Source organism: Camelus ferus, chromosome 22 (assembly GCF_009834535.1).
Source record: "Camelus ferus isolate YT-003-E chromosome 22, BCGSAC_Cfer_1.0, whole genome shotgun sequence".
In the NCBI taxonomy this organism is placed as follows: domain Eukaryota; kingdom Metazoa; phylum Chordata; class Mammalia; order Artiodactyla; family Camelidae; genus Camelus; species Camelus ferus.
This window is the reverse complement of record NC_045717.1, coordinates 15932192-15957668: the sequence shown is the minus strand read 5'-3', so window position 1 is coordinate 15957668 and position 25477 is coordinate 15932192. Positions and strand designations below refer to the sequence as shown.

Here is a 25477-nt window from a genome sequence, read left to right as displayed (position 1 = left end):
TGCATATGGATACCATTGACTGCAGCTGTTTGTGTGTTGGGCTTGTGAGCTGTAGGTCTTTGCTGAGCAGGGTTTGATGCCTGCATGTAGCTCATCTGGAACAAAGGCTCAAGTGGCAGGCAGACCACAGGCGGGTGAGGGGGTATGTGCAGAGCTAGCTGGAATGTGAGCTGTTTAGACACTCACACATTCGATATTTATTGAGGGTATATTGTGTTCTGGAGGGGTCGCAGGGCCCTTCAGCACCTGGTATCTATCAACTTGCAGTGTCAACTTCTGAGTGTTTTACACAAATGATTGAGTACCTGCTGTGTACCTGACCCTCTGCTGGAGGGATGGATCGGTTGAGTCTGGTTCTACCTGAAGGAGCCCACCCAGGTAGGCCCCTTCCTTCCTCCTCTGGGGTCTCCAGCCCCATGTCTGCCTCCTTTTCCCTGCACTGACTGTAGGAAGCCTCTGAACCCCACTGGGACCCCTGGACCCTGCCTGAAGCTACACCAGGGAAGATTTTCGAATACACAGAAGTTGATAGAATAAATGGGTTCAAGGCTGGAGAGAAAATCCTGGAATGAAGGATGAAGTTTCTAGGCTTTCAGTGGGTTGGAGGAATGATGAGTGACCTCAAAGGCTCTGGAAACTTTACAGAGAGCTTATTGACCCTGGGCTCCATGGGGTCCAGAGGGAAGGAGAGGAAAAGAAGGCAAAAAGAAAGAAGAACAAAGAGAAAAAGGAAGGAAACAGATGTAGGACTTTGAACTCTGGCTGAAGACTGCAGTGTTAGGGGCTCTGGAGCTGGGGCAGCTCAAGGAGTTGGGTCTGGTTTAATTGACTTTGGGGGTGTAAGTGTGGGTTTGAAGGGTCTGTGGGCAAGGATTTGGGGGAGGAGAGTTGGGATTTGAGTAGAGGATGGGGGAGATAACTTGAGGGCAGGGGTTTCCAGGTATGGGAACCAGAATTGAAGGTTCAGCAGGAGGTTTGGGGATCTGAGTGCAGATGATTGGAATCTGAGGGTGGAGGTTCTTGAGTGTGAGGAAGGAGGTCCTGGGAAGAAAGGGGAAAATTGGGACTCAAAGATGGCTTGGAAGTCTGAGGCCTGGGTGCCAGGTGAGTTCCTGAGTCTGAGGGAGGTCTTGGCGAGGGAGTGACCCTGGAAGGAAGGAGGGGTGATTCTCAGAGTTCTTGGACCAATTTCCCCATGCTCCTCCTCTCATCTCAGTCAAGCCCCTCCCCCTTTTCAGAGCAGACCCGGCTCCATCTGGCCAGCCCCTACTCCTAGCTCCCTAACCCGTCCCACTCCACCCACTTCTCCCGCGTCCCACCTTCGCCTTGTTACTCCCCACAGGCCACGCCCCCAACACGCACAGTTCGCAGTTGCCCCGCCCCTCCAGAAGGTCCCGCCCATTACCCATGCCGCGCCCCTCAGTAGACCATGCTCCCCGCCCCTAGTCCCTGTAGGGCCAAACTCCCGTCCCTCCTCAAATCCACGCCCGCGCTTCGTCCCAGACTCCGCTCCTCTCCCCCTAGCTGAACTGGCTCCTGCCTTTGCCTGCCTGCGCTCATCCGTAGGCCCCGCCCCCTCCCCGGCCAGGACCCGCACTCTCCTTGGACCTGGCCCCGCCCCTCGCCTAGGGCCCCGCCCCTTCGCAGAGCAGGCCCCGCCCCACCTCCCGCGTCTTAGTCTCCCGGGCCGGCGCGCGCGGTTCCCGTCACTAGCACGCGCGGTGGCAGCGGCGGGAAGATGGCGGAGTCCGGCGGCAGCGGTGGCGCTGGTGGCGGCGGCTTCGGCGCGGGCCCGGGCCCCGAGCGCCCGAGCAGGTGAGACCCAGCCCGCAGGGTGGGCCCGGAACTGCCCCAGGACCAGGGTGACCTATGGGGAGTCCTGGAAGTCCTGATGGACTGGGGAGCCGCCTGTGCCGGCTTGAGGATCTTTACCCGGGCTGCGGGCTTTAGGAGGCCATGGAGTACTGGAGGGACCGAGAGCAGCTCAAGGGGCATCTAAGGGCAGGCTGGGGGCCCCAGGACCTCCAGGCGTCTGCATGCAGCGGTAAGGGCCTGAGAGAACATTGAGATCTGAAGGGAAACCCAGGGGCTCCTGACTGTAATGTGACCATGGGTGAACTGGGAATGCCAAGGGGTCTGGGAGACAGGGAGGTACTGAGCAGGGCCCATAGACTGTCTTGAGGTTGTTGAAGCTGTCTTGGGGACTCTGAGGAGGGGACTGAGGAGAACTTGGAGGGGCTGAGGCCAGGGCTCACTGGAGGGTGCTGAAGGGCCCTGAGGTTTTTAAAGGTGGTCCTGAGGACTTGCTGAGGGGACCTGGGAGGGATGAGGACTGTGGAAGGTTGGGAATAGGAGACTCAAGTAAACCTGAGGGACTGAAAGAGGCCAAAGGGATCTGGGAGAACCTGAGAGGAAACTGCTGGGCCCTGGAGGTCCCAGTGAGTCCTGATGGGCAGGGAGGAGTCTGGGGGTCCCAGGGGTCCTGAGGGGCTGGAGTGGGTCTTAGGGAGCCTGAAGATAGTGAAAGAGCCCCAAAGGTCTTTAAAAAAAACACGTGGAGGGTCTATCCTTGAGGCTTCTCCCTCCAATCCCCATTGGGTATATATATCCCACCCCCACCCCAGGCTAAAGAACTTGAAGTAAGGTCTTGCCCTCAGACCACAGCAGAAGAATTCACCCCCTTTGATCAGAGAGAGGCTCCCTTCCCCTTTGGCCAAGTCCGGAGACTGGTTTCTTGAACCCCAGAATTGACATAGCAATTGAAGGTGTTTATATGCATAGTTCTGGGTCCTCAGAGGGGAAGAACACCTGCCTTAGGGTGCAAGACCTCCCTCCCTCTTCCCATTACATAAGGCCAGAGTAGTTCAGACCCTCCCATCCTGCAGCCCTCCAGGACATCCTGCCACCCTTGGCTGGCCAAAGAAGAAATTTGGGCTTTTTCTCACTGGTGAGCTTAGGGAAGCAAATAATTTCAGCCAATGTGATAAATGATGAAGCAGTCAATACTCGTGTGCTAGGGAGTCAGTTCTCGTTGTGGGGACCTGGGCTGGTACAGGCTGGAAAGGCTTGATGGCCTGCGTGCACGAATTGGGCTTTGGAGGACTGTAGTGGGGAGCAAGGAGAGATCAGAGGATTTGGGAAGACATACAGGGGGTAGAGTGGGTGGGACTTGGTGACAGGCATGTGGTGGCATGTAAGGGACAGATTAAGAAGGGACAGCAAACTTTTAGGTCCCTGCCTTGGGTAAGGATAACCTAGGGGCAAAGGCAAGGTATAATTAGTTACATAGCATACAATTCACTCATTTTAGCTGAACAGTTCATTGAATTTTTACACATTGATAGAGTTTTGTACCCATGAATACAATCCAGGTTTTGAGAATGCTTCCATCCCCACAATGAAGTCCTTCAAGCCCATTTCAGTCCATTTCTCTCCTACCCCTGGCCCCAGGCACACTGTGATCTGCTTTTGCTCTCTATAGTTTTGTCTTTCTAGAAATTTTATAAGAATGGAATCATATAATATGTGGTTTCTTGTATCTGGCTTCTTTCCTTTAACAGAATCTTTTTGGAGTTCATCAGTGTTATCACAAGTATCAGAAGTTCATTCTTTTTCACTGCTACCTAGTATTCTATTGTATGGATGGGCACAGTTTGTTTATCCATTTACTGGTTGATGGACATTTGGGTTGTTTCCATTTTGACCATTACAAATAAAGTTGCTGTGAGCATCTGGGTATGTGTCTTTGTGTGGACATATACTTTCACCCTCTTGGGTAAATACCTAGGAGTGGAATGACTGGGTCCTATGGTAGGTATAGGTTTAGCTTTCTTTTTTTTTTTTTTTAAGTAAATGGATCTTTGATTTACTTGTACTTAAACATATAAACCAGCCTTGCAAACTGGCACTATTATTATCATGATGTGGCAAAATACAAAACATCTTTCTACAAATACTAGAGTGATAAACAAATTAGGGGTTGTAGTAAAACAGCAAAAGGGGCAGGGGAAATCAATGAAGCACACTGTAGCATAACCCTTCATCTTAAGAATTGAGCTTCTTAACAAGTAGAGCCTCCCCATCCCAGAAAATATGAATAATTGTTCAGCATATCTTTGTCAAAGAGCTTCCTCTTTTTGAGGTTAGATGAAAAAATATGGAATGCTTTGAGAATTTGTGTGTCATCCTTGTGCTGGGGCCATTCTAATCTTCTCTGTGTCATTCCAGTTTTGGTATTACATGCTACTGAAGCAAGCACTTAGGTTTAACTTTTTAAGAATCTGCCATGCTGTTTTCCAGAGTGGCTGCACCAGATTGCATTCCACCCAGCAATGTATGAGAGTTCCAGTTGCTCCCCAACACTTGATGTGGCCAGTCTTTAGTTTTAGCCACTCTAAGCATATGCTGGTATCTTATTTTGCATCTCCCTAATAACTAATAATATTGGGCATTTTTCATGGTCTCACTGGCTATTCATCTTGGTGAAGTATCTTTTCAAATCTTTGGTCCATTTTTTATTTGGGTTGTCTTACTATTGACTTTTAAGTGTTCTTTATGTATTCTGGGTATGAGTCCTTTATTGGATATATGATTTGCAAATATTGTCTCCCAGCGGATGGCTTGTCTGTTTGTTTTTTTTATGATATCTTTCCCAGGGCAAATGTTTATCATTTTGAGGAGGTCCACTTTATCATTGTTTCTCATTATGGATCATGCTTTTAGTGTTATATCTAAGAAATCTTTTCCAAATGGAGTCACTTTTTTCTTTTAATTGAAGTTTAGTCAGTTACAATGTGTCAGTTTCTGGTATACAGCACAATGTCCATCATGCATATATATATACATATATTCATTTTCATATTATTTTGTTAAAGGTTATTACAAGATATTGAATATAGTTCCCTGTGCTATACAGAAGAAATTTGTTTTTTTATATATAGTAGTTAACATTTGCAAATCTCAAACTCCCAAATTTATCCCTTCCCACCTTCTTTCCCCTGGTAACCATAAGATAGTTTACTATGTCTGCGATGGAGGCACTTTCTTAAAAGACATCTCCCCCACCTCTGAGATGCCCATTTACCCCCTGCCCTCCATCCTGGTGACAAATCTGTTGTCTAGAGCAACTGATGGGGGGTGTCTTATCCCTGCAGTGCTAGTGCGGGGAGAAGGGCGAGAATCCCCCATATGGGGAGATGGAGCAAACATGGAAGAAGATCAAATTTTGAGGGAGATTATGGCACACAAGATTCTCCCAAGGATCCTTCTGAGATGTAGAGGCCTTTGTAGCATTGTTCATTTATTCGTTTGTTCGTTTGTTTGTTTGTTTTCATGGAGGTACTGGGGATTGAACACAGGACCTCCTGCATACTAAACATGTACTCTTCCATTAGAGCTATACCCACCCCCGCCTCACTCCCTTATTTATTCCAAACCAGCCACCTAGGGCCAGTGCACAATCTGCCTATGCCTCATTCTTCTTCGTACTTCCACTCCAAGATCATGGCCTCTTGAGCCACCTACCCGACCACCCAAGCTCAAGTAGCCCCAGGAACACTTTTTCTGATCACCTTGTTGTGTTGGCTTTTTTGGGGGTAAAAGTTATATAACATAAAACTCACCTATTTAAAGTGTACAATTCAGTGGTATTTAACACGGTGAATGTTATGCAACCATCACCTCTGTCTATTTTCAAAAAATTTCTATCACCCCAGGAGGAAATCCTGTCCCTGTGAGCAGTCACTCCCCATTTTCCTCTCCCCTAGCCTCTACAACTACTCATCTACTTTCTGTCTCTGTAAATTTACCTGTTTTATAAATAGAATCATACCACATGTGACCCTCAGTGTCTGGTTTCTTTTACTCCCTATTATGTTTTCGAGATTCATCTGCAATGTAGCATGTATCAGTCATTTCTTTTTATGGCTGCCTAATATTCCATTGGGTGGACGTACCATGTTTTGTTTATCCATTCACCAGTTGAAGGATATTTAAGTTGGTTCCATCTTTTGACTATTTTGGATACTGCTGCTATAAACAGACATGTACAGTTTTTGAACACCTATGTTCAGTTCTTTGGGATGTATACCAGGAGCGGAATTGCTGGGTCATAATGTCTGTGTGTGTCCTTGATCAAGCTATTACCGCCCAACACTACTTGGTGTGTTTACTAGTGGGAATGCCTTGAGAGTAGAGATTGTGTCTGTCTTGTACAGTCTTTGTCTTGTATACCTGGAGCACAGACAGCCCAGAGGAAATAAGTGTTCAAGAAATATGGCTATGGGGGTGGGAAGAAGGGAGGGAGAGGGGACTGGATGAATTGAGTGTGGAAAAGCTCTCTGGGACTTGCAGTCTGGCCAGTAGGAAGTCCCTTCATGGTGATCAAGTCCATCCCTTGCCTTCCTGGGGAGACTTGTGGGGCTGCCAAGGACTAGGGGGAGGCTGGCCCTGTCTTTGAGGCTGGTTTTCCAGCCTTCCAGGTGGTGCCTGTGTCTGCCTTGTTGTCCCATGAAGGGTTTTGTCATTCGGCCAGGGGTGGGGGCGGTTCCTGTCTTCCCCTTGGCCCTTCCAGCGGTCCCACAACTCAAAAAACTGTCCTTAGGAGGGACTGCGTTCCCCCACCCCCCACCGCCCCCGGCATTATATAACTTGTTTGTTCCAACTTTGCTTTTCTGCAACCGAGGAGGAGAAAAGAAAGAGAAAAGCTTATTCTCCTTTCTTCCTATCTCGAGGGATCAACAAAAAGCCCGTTGCCTAGTAGAGATGGTCATTAATGACCAAGAGGAACCTCTGGGATGGACAGAGCGTGGCTGCTTTGGCCAGGGGCTTGCTGAGGGGAGGTGGGGTCCTAGCTGCAGGCTCACTCACACAAAAGATACTTGTTCTGCAACAGGCCCCCTCCCAGCTCCACCCCAGGCCTTTGCCGGGGTCCCGGCTCCTGGAGGGTGAGGAGGTTTGCGGCCATGTACAGTTTTGCAAGGAGGAGAAGGAACTCTCCTGGGAGTTGCACCTCCCCAGCTAAAATTCTGTCACTGTGAGGTACCCGGCCAGTCTAATTCTGGAGGAACTTTCTTGCCACAGAGGCTCTTCCTACATTGGGCCTTTGGCATCCTCTCTTCTCAGCCCATCTTTCCTAAAGGTGTCTGGATGGGGCCCAGACTTACTGATTCACGCTGTTCCTTGGGCGGCAAAGCAGGAATATCTGGGTGAGGGCCATACTGGCCACGGGTGTTTTCATGGGAAGTCGTGGCTGGGCCACAGCGTGAGCGGGTTTGGCACAGTTCAACCGAGGTGTCTGCTTCTGGCTTGGTGGCCTTTGCTTGTTGAAACTTTCTTAACAAGCCCTCTCTGGCTGCACCTTGGATTGTCTCCCCTAATCCCTGAGGCTCTGGAAGAGTCCAGCCCCCAAGCCCTGTGTGAAAGATTTGGCCTACTGAGAAAGTTCTTGTTCATTTGGCCTTATCCTCTTTTCAGCTGAAAGAGAGAGGCAGGAGTTTGACCCTTCAGAGACAGGAACTCAACTCCTCCCTGGGAATTCTGGGAGATCTGGTGGTACCAGGTGCCTCAGCAGACCCACGTGTGTGTATGTGTGGTCCCTCGTGCTTGTTACACACCTTGGGCACACCTGCAACCCTCTGTGTGTTAGAGTCCTCACCTGGGAGGTGAGACCGCGGGCCCACTGGGCCGGGTAGCTGGGAAGGAGCCAGCTAGGGAGAGGGCGTGCTCAGAGGGTGCCCAGCACATCGCGTGATGTTAACATCGTGTGTGTTAGTGTGGAGCTGGCAACGTTGCCCTGTGATTCTGACACTGCTAACGTTCTGTCCGTTGCACCCACGTGGACCAAGAAGGGATCATGGGGTATTTGGCAGGTCTTGCTGACGAGTCAGTGTGGCAGGTTGGGAAGAGAAAGTTGGTGTCTAAGTCTGTTCTGGCTGCAGTAACAGAATACCATAGACTGGGTGGCTAAAAACAACAGAAATTTAGTTCTCGAAGTTCCAGAGGCTGGGAAGTCTGGAGAGGTCACTTCCTGGTTCATAGACACAGTCTTCTTGCTGTGTCCTCACATGGTGGAAGGGCCGAGGGAGCTCTCTGAGGTCTCTTTTATAAGGGCACTAAAACCATTCATGAGAGCCCCGTTGTCATAACCTTATCACTTCCCAAAGACTCTACCTTCACACTATCACATTAGGAAATAGATCTCAACATGTGAATTTTGAGGGGGGCACAAACAGTCTGTGGCAGTTGGCCTGAGCAGTTGGAAGGACACTGGTATCATTACTTGGTGAGCATGAGAGGGACAGTGGCAGGGCCAGTGAGACACTGGAACTTGTCAAATCTGAGTTGCTTTTGCAGCATCAAAGGGCAGATGCTGCCGTGTGAGCCTGGCACCTGGGAACAGACTGTGGAGCACAAGCTTATGGGTCTTGGCAGGGTATTGGGGTGGGGGCAGTTGAGCCTGCGGCAGGCTGGCGGGAGCACTGAGCTGGAGGTGCTCAGGGGCCGGGCCGCGCAGCTCAGCTCCTCCTCTGGGAGTGAGGCGCCCCTTTCCTCACCTTGCCGGTAGGATCCCTAGAGCTCATGATGTGAAATTGCTCTGACAACTGCACACTTCACCCCAAATTGTGCAAAGTGATTGTGTCACAGCTGGACCGCTTCCACCTGGTAGCTGCAGTACCCCCTACCAGGGACAGCCCTCTTGCTGTCGGCCATAGTCACTGGGTAGAAAGCCTCCACTATCATCACACCATCTCTAGGGAGTGGACGCCGTATGTCATCCCACTTTCCTTAACTGGTACTTTTTACTGCTGATCCTTATGGGAGAGCTCAGTGAGGCCAGGTTGGAGGTTTGCACCTGCATCTCCCCAGACACTTTAAAAGTGGGTCTTCTCTGTCCTCCCACCATAGGGGCTTAGGGCATGCTTTAGACTTGGAGTTGAAGGCCCTGGAGAAGGGGGAGGAGGGAGAGAGGAGCCAGCATCCCTGGCTCCTTCCTGTCGTGGATGGGACTCATTGGACACCTTCCTCTTCCCCTGGCATTTGTCAGTTGTCGCGCGCCTCCTGTGTTCCTGCTGCCGAGCTTGGCGTTGGGTGTGTGGGGCCCCTGGACAGAGAGGCCCTGCCTGTGTGGGGCGCCTATGTACCAGCACGTGAAATAGTTGGGCCATCATTTCCCCACTGTTGCCATAAGTGATCCTGAGGCTGAGTTGGAGGTCCCTGCCTTCTCTAGAAGGTTCTGGGAGCCTCGTTACGAATGAGGTTGAGCAGAGTCTGAAGGTTAATGCCATCAGCTCCAGGGAAGGGAGTCTCGGGAGGTAGACTGTTCTCTGGGTGTGGGCAAGTGACACGTGCAAGTTCTAAAGGGGGAGAAGCCTGGCTTTTTAGGGGTCCGGAAGGCAGAAAGGAGCTGGAGAGAGTGAGAGGGAGGAGCGGGGTGGGGGTTGCGGGGGACACTGGGCAGGGTTTGGGTGAGGGGGCACCTGGGTCAGATTCCTGTTTCAGAAGTATCCCTCTGGTGGAAGATGAGGGGGCCTGCACTAAGGAAGGGCTGTGGAGATGGTGAGGTAGGCATGGGTTTGGGGAAGATTCAAGGTTGAACTTGTGTGATGTGCTGACCAAAGGTGGTGACTGGGCAGGGAGTCACAGGCTCTCAGTTTTCTCCCGCGGACCAAAGAGTAAGCACTAGGGGAGGACCCATCAGGCAGGAAGATGAGGCCTCACTTGGCTTGAGAGGCTCTGCTGCCTGAGAGTATCCAGTAGAGAGCAGGAGCAGAGGTGGACATCTGGCCTGGAGGGCTCGAGGTCCCCAGTCTGTTCTGAAAAGTCGTCGTGCCTCTCCTTGCTTGAGGGCCACTGGTCTTCTAAGGACCAGGTCCTGGTCTGGGAGGTCTTCCCAGGTCAGTTCCCACTACTTTACTCAGAGCTTCTCCTTGAGAGTACTCACCACACGTGCACTTAATTGCTCTCTCTTCTAATCTGTCGGTACATCGTGTTGCTTCCATCTTGGAGCCACATCCCAGTCTGGCCCCTTCTTCCACCTCCTCATCCGGGCTCTGAGCCGCCCTGCTCACCCCCCACCCACCACGGCCAGCAGGACCCTCCCAAGGTGGGCACCAGACCCTGCCACTCCCTTGCCTGCTGGGCGCCTTCTCACTCAGAACAGTCTCAGAACAAAATCCACTTTTTCACATGGTCCCCTGGGCCCCCACAGTGAGGCCCTGCCCACCCATTGGGCCCTGTGCTTCCACAGCCCACCAGTCTCCACCAGCATGCTGGCACCCCTGCAGGGCTTGTGACCCAGCTCTTCCTTGGCTGGAGTATCCTGTCCTGGAGCTTTGCACACTCCAGTGTTGCCTCCTTGGGTCTTGGCCACTCTGTTCCCCCCTGCTGTCTGCCCCTCTCTGCCCTCTGTCCCGTGCTCACGGTATGTTCTGTGTTCTTAAGGACCTGTGTTCTTTAGAATGTGTGCTCCCTGAGGGCGGGGCCTCACTGTGGAGGTTCTGATATGGTCTAGCGAATATTCCACACGCAGTCCTGCGATGGCTTTGCAAGAGGAACTGCCTGACTGAGAGGCTTCTGTAACAGCCTTTCATGGCCAGCTGAGCAAGGGTCACTCTCCTTCTCCTCATTTTTTTTTAATGGCAGAGTCTGGGTAGAGAAACAGAAACTCACCGGGGTATTGTCAGTGCATCAGCCCCGTTAGAGAGAAACTAGTGAGCAGTACCCTTTTGCATGGGCTTCATCTGGTTCACAGACAGGATCTTAGTGTGGCGTTGAAGACGGGAAACGGCCAGCCGCTCTCCCCATCCAGCTGCCTGCACTGGGAAGTGGGGGCTGGGGCCCACTGGGTCCCCACCGCGGCCGACCCGCCCTCCTCCTGTGGTAGCCGCTCTGCAGCTGTGCAGACGGGCTCTTAACACTTGTTAACCTCGAGTCTCCAGTCCCTTCCTCCTCCCCCGCCCCTTTCCCGTTTCCCTCCAGAGAGGGCCGCTCAGGATTCACAGAGCTCATCCCCCATGGCTGTGAGAGCGTTTCCCCAATATTCCTCTACAGAGTGGGTTTTGGGGCGCATCCAGCGTGACTTCAGACCCCTCACTGAGCAGCCCAGCGGCTGATCTCTTCCCGCGGACCACCTCGCTGCACACTGAAAATATTGTGGTTCGGGAGGAAGTAACCGGCACCTTTGGGGAATCGCAGACCTTTCCTGTGAGGGAAGCAGCTTCCGGAATTGAACACGCTTGGCCTGGAGAAAATCTTGAGGGGTGGACCTTTGGGCTTTTAAAAGGCCTCAAGAGGAGGTCACCCGAGGATCGAGGATCGAGGCTGAAGACGTTTTTCTGACGCCACAACTGCGAAATTCCACAGGGGTCAAAGACAGGATGGGATCCGAGCGGGAGCGGGCTGGGCTGGGCTGGGCTGGATATCCGGAGAGCTCGCCTCTCAGAGGGATGTTAGAATTTGAAGCAGCTTGCCGAAGGAAGCAGGAGCAGGGAGACGTGATCACCCGGAATCTTCCACGACCGTAACTGAGAGTGGGGCATTCTCCTGACCCGGGGTTTAAGGGGTGACAAAATGCCTGTGAACAGCAGCCATGGAGGGGAGCCCCACTGAGGACCCCCAAGACAGCCTTCACTTGGAAAACTTCCAGGACTGTAGTTAAAATGATAACCATATACTTGCCTTGGTGACGTTGGGTCAATCCTAGAAGGACTTCTCTTGCTTTTTCTTTTCTTCCTGCCCCTGTCATGTGAGGGGCAGTGGCAGCCTGTGTGCCCGTAAGGCAGGGAGGCTGGGAACGTACAAACGTTTACACTCCACGTGAGTCACTTGCAGAAACTATGGGTGGTGTTTTCCTTGCTGAGGCTGATGGCACTGGGCCGCCCTGCTGCTCCAGCCTTAGGCCTGCTTCCAGCATTTTAGCATTTAGAGTTGCTGAACTTTCACAGTAGGGGGCATGGGTAGCTTGCTGACCTTTCCCAGGGAGGTGGCTGTCCTGTTAGAGGCAGGCGGGGCTCAGACTGGGTCTGGTCGCCAACCACTTGCCTGCAGATCAACCAGCCAGGCTTCCTTGCCCCCATTCCTGGGCAGGGAGAGTTGGTATCTGGAGGAGTGTCATCTCCATGGTGATTTTTCCAGAGCCTTGTCTGGAATTCGAGCCCTGGAATTCGACTTCCTGACATTGAAGTCCCCCTTTGCTTACAAGAGCCAGAAACTCAGCTCACTGCCTTCAGTTAAAAAAGAAAAGTTCATTGTTCACATGAAAAATAAGTTCAGGGAGAGATCCAGTTTCAGGTAAATTACATTCAGGACTGAGATGATTCCCTTGAAATCTGTGAGTCCTGTCTCTCTGCTATGCCTTCCTGCTTGACTGGGCAAGGTGACCTCACGTTGTTCCTCACCATCCCAGCAACCCCAGGGGGAACGCAAGTTGCCATCCTGGTGGCTCCAGCAAAAATCCTAGGAAAGGCTCTGATTGAATCAGATGGGCCACACCCCCTATTCAGGGACCAATCAGTATGGCCGGGGGCCTGGGAGGCTCTGGTTGGCCAGGCTGGGTTATGTCTCCCTTTTCAACTAGAGGTGGGTCTCCTGATCCTTACCACTGGGGCTGAGAGTGAAGAATAGGAGGTTCCCCAAGAAAACAGGTAGCCCTTATCAGAAGAGGGGAGGAATGTTGGCACCTCATAAAATGATGATGTTCACGATAGGCCCCTTCTGATGCTGAACTTTGTGCTGCTATTGGAACATCCTTGCTGAGCCATACCCACATCTATGTCTGCCTGCGTATGGCCTAGTACCACTGGGCATGAGCACGTGCCATTTAGCAGAACTGTCCCTTTAGGCGACTCAACACCCGCCCTGCCAGGGGAGACAGTTGGGCTGGGCCCTGAGATGCTGAAACTAGGCAGTGCTGGAATCTCACTGGGTTTCCGAGAGGTGTTCTGGGACCATACAGTCATGTGCCTGCTTGCCTGATCTGTAGAGTGAAGGGGTTTTGCTCATTCAAGTGGCCCAAGCCCAGTTCAGCAGGGACAGTGTTGGGGGATAGGCCCTTATGGGGATCAGCCTCCTGTCAGTGGGTGGGAAGAAAACAGGTGATGCCTCAGACTGAGACCTGCTTATTAGTTGCCCCTGCTGCCCCTGGTGTGGGGGCCCTGACTGGGCTTTGAAGGGCCAGAGAGGCTGTAAGGATCCCTGGCTGGGCCATGAGGGCAAGGGAGGCCATTGGGGAGAACTACTTTGAGAAGGCTCGGAGGGGAAGGTGACCGAGAGAGCATGGAAAAGCTCTCTCGGTGGGCTTGAGAGTGCGCCATATGGAAGAGTGGTGGGGGTGGGGAGGGCAGAAGGAGTTGACCCTTCAACATGGGGAATAGCATGAGCAAAATGTGGAGGCCAGACGTCCCAGAGAGGAGCCTGTCAGGGGCTTCCTGGTTGAGCCCAGTCGAAGGGTAACATACTCAGTCCCAGGACTTGAACCAGGAGGTTACATGGAGAGGGTAACAGAGCAGGTATCTGCAGCAGAGATATGAATCAGGCCCCAGCCACTGCTGCCACCTAGCAGCCATCTACCTGCCACCTCATTCAACTGTCCATCTATCTACCCATCCTTCCACCCACTGATACTTCCATCCATCCATCCATCCACCCACTCATCCACCAAACCATTCATCCCTTTCTCCGTCCATTCATCCACCCATCGTCCATCCACCCATCTATCCATTCATCCATCCATTTAGTCATCTCTTCATCCATTCATCCACTCAGCCATCCAGCCATCTAATCAACAAACATGACTGACCTCTGAGCACATGCCAGGCATGGTGCCAGTTGCTGGAACATAGCAGGAGATAGAACTCACCCTACCCTGCCTGGAGATAGGCTGGGAATGGACGGATGGTTTACCAGATGGAGCGATTGGAAGGGGAAACAAATAGAACTGGGTTGGGGGTCAGAGAAGTGTGGGGGCCTGGGTGGGGCTCTCCCACTGTGACCCAGCAGAGTGGGATTACCTCCCTAATAACAGCTGGAGGGTTAGTGGGACAGTCTACACCCTCACCTTGGCTGCCACTAAGGAGCCACATCAGGCCCTACTTGCTGTCCAGCTTCATGTCCACTTCCTGGTGAGTGGCCTCACCCAGCCTTGGTGTCATCATCTGCATCATGGAGATGATCAGGGGACCCATCAACCTGGGACTATGGGGAGGCCAACACTGGCTGGGCCTCTTACATGCTGTGTGGCCTTGGATGGGTGCCTGAATCTCTCTATGCCTCCGTGTCCCTGACTGTAGGATGGTAATGATAGTGATGTACCCCTCTCCAGACTGCCCACTGAGAAGTGAGCTGGGAGCCAGGTCTGCACTGCCCTGGCCCACAGCCCTGCATGGAGTAGGTGCTCGCTTGTCAGGATGGGGAGGAGTGAGGGTATTGTGGAGGCAGAGAGCTCGCTGTTGGTGAGGGAAGTGGGATCTGGGTGTCCCCTTTCCTTCTTCATAGCCTTGAGAAGTTGCTGAGATTGGACAGGTGCTACCTACAGGGTCCTCCTGTCCGTCAGCAGTGGTCAGACCCCCATACATCCTGGGCTCCCTCGGGCATCAGTCAGAGGCTGAGGTGAAGGCATAGAGCCCGGGCAGGAGGTCATGGCTAGGCTTTATGGGCACTGGGCTCACAGTGGCCCCTGAGGAGCAAGACTGTGGAGAGCCACGGGGGCTTACGCAGGGGAGTGATGGGGTTTGACATCATTATCACCTTCTGCTGGTGGGAGATTAGGCTATGCCTGCAAAGTTCTTGGCTGTAACCCAGTGAGTACTGAGGGGTTGGGGGATCTGTACTGTTTGTCTCTGTCACTGAAGGGCAGGATGACAGAGCTGGCGGGACTTGCCTTGAGTGGAGCTGGCACCAAATGAGACCACCCGATGCCAGGCTTTGTGCACAGAGGATCTCAGGTGGGCTTTGGGGAGGGCTCACCAGGGTCTCGTTATGAGGCCAGTGACTTGGGGGCCAGCCAGACCCCAGCCTCTACTCCTAGCCCCTCGGAATTTCTTCTCTTCCCTCTCTAGGTCCTTGGGAGGATTCATGATGGTTCTTTTGAGGTGGACACGGGTTTGGGAACCTGTCTGCCTGTCCTGCCACCCTCTTGACCCTCAGCCTCCCTGACTATCACATGGGGGCTTTCAGGAATACTAGTCCTGCGTGCCAGCACGTTGCACGGTTACCTCATGCTGGTAATGCCCTAGCAGCCCCTCTCTTCTGTCACCCTGTCATTGCTCTGCAGGCATGGATAAGCAGGAGCCAAGGACATATATGTAGGGGATGGCCCTGCATGATGATGCCATGAAGATGAGGTGGGCAGGTGTGGCCTGGGGCTCCTTTGCAGGGCCCAGGGGTGAAGTGCTCCCAGGGTGGGCTCTTAGTGGCCCCAGTTGTGTCCACGGCACCCAGCTCTTGGAGGAGGCAGGGCAGGTGGGACGGAGTGGATGAGGCTCTTCCCCTGCCTGGCAGCCTGGCACAGTTGGCCTCCCACAGGGTGCACAGATCTGCCTTGGCGTGGGCATCCTGTTTTAAATTATGGCAGAGGATGTAGGAGAATAACCAGCATGATGACCAGGAGGGAGGAATAAACAATTTAACTGCTGATTCTGTGGGGAGAGCCCAGGCATAGGGGAACATGGGATCTGGGGCCCTGGCCGGATTTTCTTTTCTCTTTCTCTCTCTGGGTCTCAGTCTCCCTCCCTCTGCGTTTCTGCCACCCTCCTCTCTCTGGGTCTCTGTTCCCTACTGGTCTCTCTCAGTGGTTTGGCATCTTGGCCTGCTGGGGCACTGCTGTGGGGACCTTCATCTGCTCCTGAGTTCCGTGCTTGTCTACCCAGAAGCCCTGCTCTTTCGTCTTCTCCCCTGAGAACCTTGGGATCAAGCCCTACTAGAGGACTGAAGGCATCTCTGAAGGAGCTGCCCCTTATCAGGGGCCGCGGCTGCCTGCGGGGTAGGGAGGGCGGAGCTGGCCACGGGGTGAGCGGTCCCAGGAGAGAGCATGCTGACGTGAGTGTGGGGGCTGCTGGCCAGCGTGAGCCTTTGAGGCCTGGTGCAAGGTGCCAGAACATGGTGACTGCATCCTTTGGGCTGGGAGCACAGTACCCGGAGCTGTGAAATATTGTGGTAACCACAGCAACAGTGGCTTGGGGTGTCTGCCTCTGTGGGATGCGTGGGACCCTGACTCAGACACACCTTTTATCCATGGAGCTGCATGCCCTGGAGTCGGAGTTGTGGCCTTGGCAGAGTCAGCAGGCTTCACTGTAGCAAGAGCTGGTGCTGGAGCTGCCTGCAGCTGTGTGGGGTGCGGGGTGGGGTGTCGGGGGGCCATGCTGGGCCTCACTTTCTCTGTCTTGAAGGGGACATTTGCTGCGCTGACCTCCTGGGCTGGCCAGGGATTCACGAAGTTCTGTGTGAAGGGCCGTGCCCGGCGAGTGTTCTGTCAGTGAGCCTGCTTTGTTAAGGATCAGAGGTGGGCAGGAGGGGGAAGCCTGAGAAGTTTCCAGTGTGTCTGGACAGGAGGTAAGGGGAGTGGTGTGGAAAATTGGACAGAGGTGACCAGCGGGTGGCCGGTGCTTCTCCATCTGCAGTTAGAGAGCCCAAGCCCCATCCACTCACCCCGGCCCCCCCCCTCTGCTCTCTGAGTCTCTGTCTCCCCCCAACCATTTCTGGGTCTCTGTTCCACTCTCTCTCTCTCTGGGTCCCTGTCTCTACCTATCTTTGGGTCCCAGTTCCCCCTCTTTCCGGGTCTTCTGTCTGCCTCTCTGGGTCTTTGTCCCTCATTGTACCCCAAAATACAGTGTCTTCCCCACTGATGCACCCAGGACCCTGGGGTGGAGTGGCCTGGAACTCCCTGGTACTGTGTCAGCCGGGGCTTGAGCCAACCAGCTGTGCTGTGCTGCTGTGCTCCATCGAGCCACATGGACAATAAAACCAAAATTGGCTTTGAAAGTGGAAGTGCTCTCTGTTTTGAGGGGAAGTGAGGGAATTTGCATGTCAGAACAGTATGTTAAAGGGGCAATATCGTCAGACTCTGTTCTGGCCTGAGTTTTGGGCTCCATGTGGGGGTGGGAAAAGATTTTACAAAACCCCAAAGAAATGTTTCCGTGAAATTCTTTCATGTTCTTGCCTTTTCCCTTTCTTTTTTCTTCTGGACATTCCAATGAAAAGAACTTTCTGGGGCTTTGGATCTCTCCTGTAGGCTTGGGAAACCAACCATGGAGACCAGGGTCAGGAGACCGGCAAGAACAGGAGGAGGGTAGCGCCCACCCTGCCAGGTGCTGCTCGCAAGGCAGCCCACTACCTTCACCGCGGAGCCCTGTCACCTTTGGTGTGGCTCTGCACTCCTGGGGCCATCCCGCACTAGGCTGTCCTGCCTTGGGCATGGGTCCCTCCAAAGCAGGCCCTGAAGCAGACTCCAGCCTGTGGTGGGGGTGATGACCCCATGAAGGACTGGTGGGGGGAGGGAAGGAGCCCACACAGTGGGTATCAGCAAGGATCTGGTGACAGTGTGGGCAATAGGTTCAGCTGGCTGGGGGCTCCCTGAGGTTGTGGGCATCCTCACAGGTGATCCACTTGTGGGTGTTACCCCACCCAGTCCCACTGGCTGTCAGCCTCTGTGCAGGGAGGCAGCAGCTGTGTCCCATGTCCAGCATAGGCCTAGACGTGGCTGGGGGTGCCCAATGACAGTGTTACGAGGACACAGGGTTGGGGTTGGGGGTCAGGACAGCGAGGGGCACGGACAGCTCCTTAGAGGCCAGATCCAGGCTGAGGGTGCAGGGGGGCGGCAGTGAGCGGCCTCCAGAGACGCCTGACCCAGCTGCTGACGCATTGGCTCCGATGACTCAGTGCGGGTGACCGTGGCTCGGATGGCCGTCTGGAGCCTCGGACCAGCTCAGGGCTGCTGCCGCCGCCGCCTTCCTGGGGCCCCGTGGCCCCGCCGCACCGACCGCCCCCTGTCTGGGCCGGCCTGAGTAATGGGTCCTTCCCTTAGTCATCGGTCCCAGGCCCCAGCCCTCCCTCCTCTTCCTGCCCACCTCCGCCCAGCAAGCCTGCTTCTCTGTCCAGCTGGGTACTCTAGCCCCTGCCGGCTTCCTCCTGCCCCCTCTGAGTTCCCCCGAGGCTATAAGGTGTGTGTGGGGGTAGTGGTGGGGGCTTCAAGAACAGTTGTCTCATTTGTGAAAGGGGAAGAAGAAAACAGCCTTGTGGGGAGCTGCGAGCCTTGCCGGGGGCATGAGGAGGAGTGCCTGGGGCAGGATGAGGCGTGTCCAGAAAGGGGCCGCTTCTGTCCACTTGGTACAAATTGGGCCCCACACCCTATAACCAGCAGTGCTCTGGGCTTGATCAGGATTTCTGGGCAGGGGTGTCCTAACTCCCATAGGAGCATTTTAACACTGAGTGTGCATGGCCTCTGTGCTCAGCTGAAGAGCAGCCATTTGTCTCCCCTTAAAGGGCCTTTAGTTCGTCTCCCATCTTCAGTGCCCAGAAATGGTATTTGATGAGTATCCTCACACATCTCTCAACTTGCACGTGCGAGAATTTCTCAGATAAATCCCCAAAGTTGGCTTGCTCGGTCGAGGATGTGAGCCTTTAGAATTTTGCTAGGTCTGCCAAACTGCCTTCCTGGGGGTTGTCCCACTTCCCACTCCTGCTGGGTGTGGTCACGAGCATCTGCTGCCAGATGGCCTGATGATTCTGCCCACCTGAGGGGTGAAGTCTGTCCTTTGGCGAGCACACTTCCCTTATTGTGGGTGAGGCTGACTCTTAGGTCTCTCCAGCCAGCTGGGCTTCCTTTCCTATGAACTATCTGCTCATGTCATTTATGGAGCTTTTGGTGGGGTTAGTGGCTTTGTATTGATTTCTTGGTGCTCTTTATATATGGAGGACCACAGGGAATATATATCCAGGGATCAAGCAGCCCCAGGATGAAGTTGCCTCTGGTGTGAGGTCTTTCTTCAGGTGAAAACATGCACATTCACACCAGTCCCCAGGGCTCAGAGGAAGCCCAGGAAGTCCTCTCTCCCAGCCTCACAATCTCTGAGGTGCTTCTAAGAGAAAAACGAGGCCAGCTAAAAGCAAAATGGCAAAGGCTGGGGTTGGGGAGTGTACAAAATCTGTGAGGCGAGGTGTCCACAGAGAGGCCAACCAGGCTAACTTGGCACCTGTCATGTGCCAGCACTCTGTGGGTGGTTCCAAGCTTCAAGTTCCCAAGCACTTGGCCCCATGCAAAGGCATGCAGGTGGCTTATATGGGTGGTGGCAGGATGCAGTCCCCCATGGGGCATTGCCAGCCCAAAGTGCAGCTGGAGAAAGTAGGTGGTCAGTGGCCCCTCATTTGTGATGGGGGCTAGGAGGGGATGGGGGTCAGGAAGTCTCACGGCAGCTCTGTGACATCTGTGCTCTTTCCTGCCCGATTTGATAGCTAAAAAAATGAAGACCCAGAGGACCAGGGAACATGCCAGAGTCACACAGCTGGCACATAGCAGGGCAGGGGTGACACCAGATTCTAGAGCCTGTGGCGGTAAGGGCCATCCATGGTGCAGCCCAGGCAGGCTTTCTGGAGTGGGTCTCACCAAGGTGCATCTCCCAGGCTTTGGGTCCTGGCCCAACCCTCCAGACACTCTACTCAGGGCCAGGCTGCAGGTTTGGATGATTTTAGGGGATCCTAGTGTTGAAAGTGGCAAGCTGTTGCTGTACGTGTGTCATCTTCTCACAGCCTGCAGCCACCACTATGCTGAGTGGGATCTGCAGAGAGCAGCGTTGCCCTCCCCATGGCTACGCAGACCGACGATGTCTGCATCTGTATCTGCATCTGCATTGTAACACAGTCCCTGATTTGAGACACACCTCTTCCATCCTTAGCCCTGGGAGGGAGGTTCTGAGGGGTCACACCAGCTGTCCCTGACTCCCTGGCTGCTGTGCTGCACGGAGAAGGTGGAGCTTCTGGCCCCAGGCCGGGGTGGGGCATAGGGGAGAGGTGGCTCTGCGTAGTAATGGGGTCTGCTTCCCAGGGCCAGCCAACACACAGGATGCAGCCCAGCCCTCCATTCTGTGGGAGAGGCTTGGTGTCCCTGTCTAACCTCGGGGGTGGCAGAGCTGGGAAGAGAACCCGGAGACACCCCCATTTTCTAGCCTCTGCACCTCTGTACTCCCAGCCCCATCTGCTCCCCCTGGGATACAGCTCTAATATGAAGCTGATTCTGGATGATTTGACCACTTTGGGTCCCTATTCCCTGGACCGTGCACCTGGTGAGGGCAGGGCTACTCTGTCTCATTTGTGCTGTGTCCTCCCACTGATGGGAAAGGGACAAGGGGCTGACAAAAAAGCCTGTGAGGAGAGTGGGGGAGGGGGGTTGGACCTGAGCCATCAAGGGTCCTTAGACGCTCAGGTGGGACACGGCTTTGGCTCAGGTGGTCCAGAGGCCCGTCAGAGGGTATTGGTGAGAGGACACTGCAAGACCCTGTCCCTGGCAGTGCCTATATAGCCGAGGACATCCCTGGCCAGAGGGTAGGTACAATTGGAGGCTCTTTGAGTTCTGAGGGTCTGTGAACCAATGACACTGTCTTTGTAATCTTCAGAACATGGGTCCATTGGGGTTCTTGGGAAACTGAAAGAGCAGAGGCTCGGGTCCCAGCAGTGGCCATTCAGGATGGGTGGGCAGCAGCACTGGCTGAGAGGAGGAGAGGAGGGGGCGTGTGAGGTGGGTGTGCCCTCCACCTGATGGGAGAGGTGACTGGGCCAAGCTAGAGGCTCGGGGTCCTCCTGGGCCCTCTTCCTTCCCTCCTTCCACGGTCTGCACACCCAATCTCCCAGACAAATCCCGGATCTGACTGCCGGCACCAGTGGCACCTCAGCATCACCAGCCCAGGTGACCATGGCCCTGGGCTCTGAATCACATATCTTCCTGCCTCCCAGGGACAGAAGGTTTTCCACATACATGGGTGGTGTCTCCCGCCATGTCCCCTGTCTCCTGCATCAGGCCCTCCCTTGCCATGTCCTTTATCCTCCCTCCATATCCTGTCCCCTGTACCAGGTCCACTCCCAGGCCATGTCCCTTGTCCCCCCATCTTGTCCCCTTATCTTTGGGACTCTGAGCACCTGGCAGACCTGTGGTCAACGCCCGGAACCCCGCAGCCGCTCTGCGCATTGGTCGGTTTGTCCCCTTTCCGGAGACTCTCCAGAAGGGCTGCTGAGGTGGGCGGCCCATGCAAGTCAGGGACCTTGCGTTAGTCCCGACTGTGTGCCTTGTGCTCAGCATCAGCTCTTTTACCCCCAATAGTGTTTTGGGAGCTGGTGGGCAGTGGGAGCCGAGGAGCCTTCTTTCCCCTCCTGCTTTCTTGGAAAGACCAGTTCCCACATTCCTGGCCCTCATTTGTGGGCAGGCGTCAGTCCCAGGAATGGGAAAGCAAGTTCCAGAGAGCCGGAGACCATGGGGAGAAAGCAGAGTGCGGCAGAGGATGGCCTTTGCCTGGGGTGGGGTAGGGTGTGGGCTGCGAGGGTCTTGGGAAGATTCTTGACCCCATGGGGGCCTGATGGGCTGATGGGCACTGTCCCCTCCTATTATGTTTGGAGAATGAAGTGATGTATTAGGGCCTCCTAAACTATTCATTTATGGATGAATTTCTACAAAAGCTTTCCAAGATGAAATAGCCAAGGGGACAGGGGCTGAGGGGAGGGGCTGAGGGGGGTGAGTTGGGGTGATAGAGGCTGAACCACAGAGTACCTGATATAGTCTGAGGCCCTGGAGGTCATGGCAGGGTTTTATGCAGGACCTGAGGAGGCGCAGATGTCCTTGAGTGTTGTTTTGTTTTTTGAGGTGAAATCCATATAACATAAAATTCATCATTTGAAGTATCCAATTCAGTGGCATTTAGTGCTTTTGCAATGTTGTGCAACCATCATCTCTGTCTAGTTCCAGGACATTTTTATCGCCCCAAAGGGAACCCCGTACCCACAAGCAGTCACTCCCTACCCCCCACCCCCTAGTCTCTGGTAACTACTGATCTGCTTTCTGTCCCTATAGATTTGCCTGTTCTGGACATTTCTTAGAAATGGAATCATGCAGCACGTGGCCTTTTGTGTCTGGCCTCTTTTACTCAGCCTGATGTCTTCAAGGTTCTTCCACACTGTAGCATGAATCAGCTTCATTCCTTTTTTATGACTGAGTAATATTCCATTGTGTGCATACACCACATTTTGTTTATCCATTCATCCATTGATGCAAATTTGGGTTGTTTCCACCCTTCGCCTTTTTAAAACTTTATTTATATCCTAGAACAACGTTTGCTTTGAGCATCTTCATTTTGAGGTGCAGGAATCTGTTTCACTTGTCCCATTCCCCCCAGGGAGATGCCCCCACAAATAAATCCATCTTCTTGAGGCAGTTATTCTTGATTTTATGGTTTCTTCACATTGGCCACGAAGTGACAGGAAGATCCCATGTGATGTGCTTTTTCCTGGGCCCAGGTTCAAATCCTCCTGTGTCCTCTTCTAGACATGGAGCCATGGACAAGCTGCTCAGTGTGTCCCTGTCCCTGAAAGGTAGGATCAACAGGTGTTTCCCCTTGGCTGGGTGGCCACTGAGCACAGCCAGAGCCAAATTCTTCCGAAAACAGCCAAGGTGACTTTATGGTTGTGTAGCCACCCTCCTCTGGGGTTCTGGGCCCAAAAGGCACACTGGGCCCATGCCATATCAGAGTGCCTGGAATCATGCAGTGTGTGGCCTTTTGTGTCCGGCCTCTTTCACTCAGCCTGATGGGTCTTGAAAGCCAGCACCTTCTGGAGGTGGCGCTCCCTCCCCCGCAGTGAGAAGCTGGCCCATGGCATCCCCACCCCCCGGGCTTAATACTGCCTGGGAGGCTGCAGCTTTCGAGTTCCTCCTTTAGGCCCAACTGGACCTCCATACTGGCTTCTAATCCCACCCTGCCTTCTGTGGGGAAGAGAAGAAGGGGTTATTCATGAGGGTGGTTTGCTGGGGCACAGGGACCAGTAAGGTGATGCAGAGAGTCAAAATGAGCACTCAGTAGGCACAGGTCATTTTAGAATGAAAGATGATGAAATAAATGTTTAAAAAGGAGATGGTTGGAAGCAACCCAAAGGTTCATAAGTGGGTGAGCAGATAAAGGAATTGTGGTGCACCCACACAATGGAATATCACACAGTCATAAAAAAGGAATGAAGTGGATTCAGGCTACGACATGGTAGAACCTTGACGACATCAGGCTGAGTGACAGAAGCCAGACACAAAAGGTTGAGTGTTCAATGATCCTATTCATATAAAATGTGCAAAACAGGCGATACCATAGTGACGGGAAGCTGATTAGTGGCTGCCAGGGCTGGGGGGAGGTGAGGAGTGACTGACTATTAATGGATATGGATCTCCTTTTGCAGTTCTGAAATGTTCTAGAACTAGATAGATGGTTGTACAGCACCGTGAGTAGATTTTATTATGCCACTGAGTTGTACACTTTAAAATGATGAATGTTATGTGAATCTCACCTCAATGAATACAAAGAAAAGAGACATGGGAACCTCTGTGTGTCCTGCATGAAACTCCTCTGCCCATTTCACAGGTGGCATATGAAGGCTGGAGAGGGTCATCCACTGCCAAGGCCAGTCAGTGGGCAGGTGGCAGACACCATGGGGACCTAGGTCTTATTTCCACTTCTCCGGGGCTGGTTCTGGCAATTTCGTCTCCTCCTGGGGCAGCTTCAGGGCCCTGCAAAGCCTGCCTAGGGTCCCCAGAAGAGACCAGACAACCCCGAGGCCTCTGAGCCGCCTGCCCACCTCTGTTTCCCTGCAGCATGGCAGACAAGAATGGGGCCCTCAAGTGCACCTTCTCGGCCCCTGGCCATAGCACCAGCCTCCTGCAGGGCCTCGCCACCCTCCGCGCCCAGGGCCAGCTCCTGGACGTTGTGCTCACCATCAACCGAGAGACCTTCCATGCGCACAAGGTAGTCCTGGCCGCCTGCAGTGACTACTTCAGGTGAGTGTGGGCCCCACGGGCAGGGTGGAGTGTGCCCGCCCTTCTCAGAGGGAAGATCTCAGGGCTAGGGCATCTGGCCAGGGACAGCTCCGGCTCTGAGGGAATGTGACAGTTGGCCCATTTTGGGTTTAGAGAGAAGCCAGATGTCCAGTAAACCTGCAGGTTTTTCCAGGTTTGCAACTTATTCAGATTGAGTAGACAAGCAGAACATGCCTGGGGGACACAGGTGGGCATCTGATTAGCAGCTTCTGCCCTGCGGAGGTGGCTGGGCTCCATCAGGTTTTCATTTTCTGTCTTTATTTGACATCTGGGTGCTGCGTGCGCCAGGTGCTGTTCTAGGCCCCAGGGATTTGGCAGAGGTAAGACAGGCAGGAGTCCTGCCCTCATGGTGCCTGCGCTCAGGCCAAGGGATGGGATAGACACCTAGTCAGCAGCCATCGTGTGTGCCAGGCTCTGTCCAAGGCCCCATGTGATGGGTGAGGCCTTGCTGGGTATATGGATCTGTCTGTCCCAAAAGCCCTTTCCTTAAAGCTCCTTCCCTGTGCCTGGCTGCGCAGGGGAGCAAAGGCCCCATGGAGCAGGGCCAGGGGCCAGTCTTCTCCGCCAACTAAGGTCTGTCACAGGCTGGGGACGGTCTCCCTCATTCCCTCAGTGACTAGCTGGCAAGCTCCCTCTTGCCCCCAGAGAGAGCTGGGGTGCCGCCCTGGGGGTGGTTCTTCAGCCCCAGTTTGTCGGGGGGTGGCTGACGCGTCCGCACCTGCTTGCTCACAGTGCCCTTGCTTGGGCGCCCACCTTGGGCTGCGTGCTCCTCACATCCCCAGTGCCTTGCCTGTTGCGCCCCCTGGCTGCCCGCCCCACGGGCTCAGAGAGGCCATTCTGGGGAGCTGGAGCAGCCAAGCCATCTGGGGCGCCGCTTCTATTTTTATTCTGGATTTGGGGACGGGCGGGCCGGCCCAAGCAGAAATGCCCTTTAAAGGCTCCTCTGCGCTGGCACTGCAGTCGGAGAGGCCTTAAAAGGCAACACTCCCTCCCGTCACCGTGATTGCTTCTGCCTTCAATGAGCTGACGGGACTCAAGGGGACAAGAAGTGGGGTCTGGGGGGCTGGTGGAGCGCTGCTGCGGAGGGTTGGGCGGTTGTTACTTGTTGGGCCCACAGCAGCACCAAGTTCAGCTGTCCCTGTGCTGGGGCCTGAGCCGGGCCCACTGGGTGTGCGACTAGGGGATGGGCATCCGTCGGGCGATGTTGGGAGTTCTCTTCCCTTGGACGGCTGTCACAGACATGCGCTGATGGTAGTTACAGTTATGATGAAATGCCAGCTTGCCCCAGGAAAGGAGCCTGCCATGCACCATCTTCTAGAGCCTCCCAAGAACTCCAAGCAGGGGTTTCTTGCCCCACTTCCTGGTGGGGGGCCCTCAAAGGCTGTGGGGGGCTATGACCCAGGGCCTGTGTCTCTCACCAGTGCTCACATT

At 54.0% G+C, this 25477-nt stretch overlaps 1 protein-coding gene and 1 non-coding gene across 2 annotated transcripts; one reads left to right on the top strand and one right to left on the bottom strand.

The window, feature by feature from the left end:
• The first annotated feature begins 1564 nt into the window (after positions 1-1564).
• On the top strand, positions 1565-24011 carry LOC102507620 (kelch-like protein 26). The gene is made up of 2 exons (XM_032465222.1): positions 1565-1815; positions 23825-24011. The coding sequence occupies exons 1-2, from the start codon at positions 1739-1741 to the stop codon at positions 24009-24011; spliced, it is 264 nt and encodes an 87-aa protein (XP_032321113.1). The 5' UTR covers positions 1565-1738.
• On the bottom strand, positions 4151-4255 carry LOC116659151. The gene has a single exon (XR_004314436.1). It is a non-coding gene; the product is annotated as a U6 spliceosomal RNA (small nuclear RNA).
• Positions 24012-25477: the final 1466 nt, after the last annotated feature.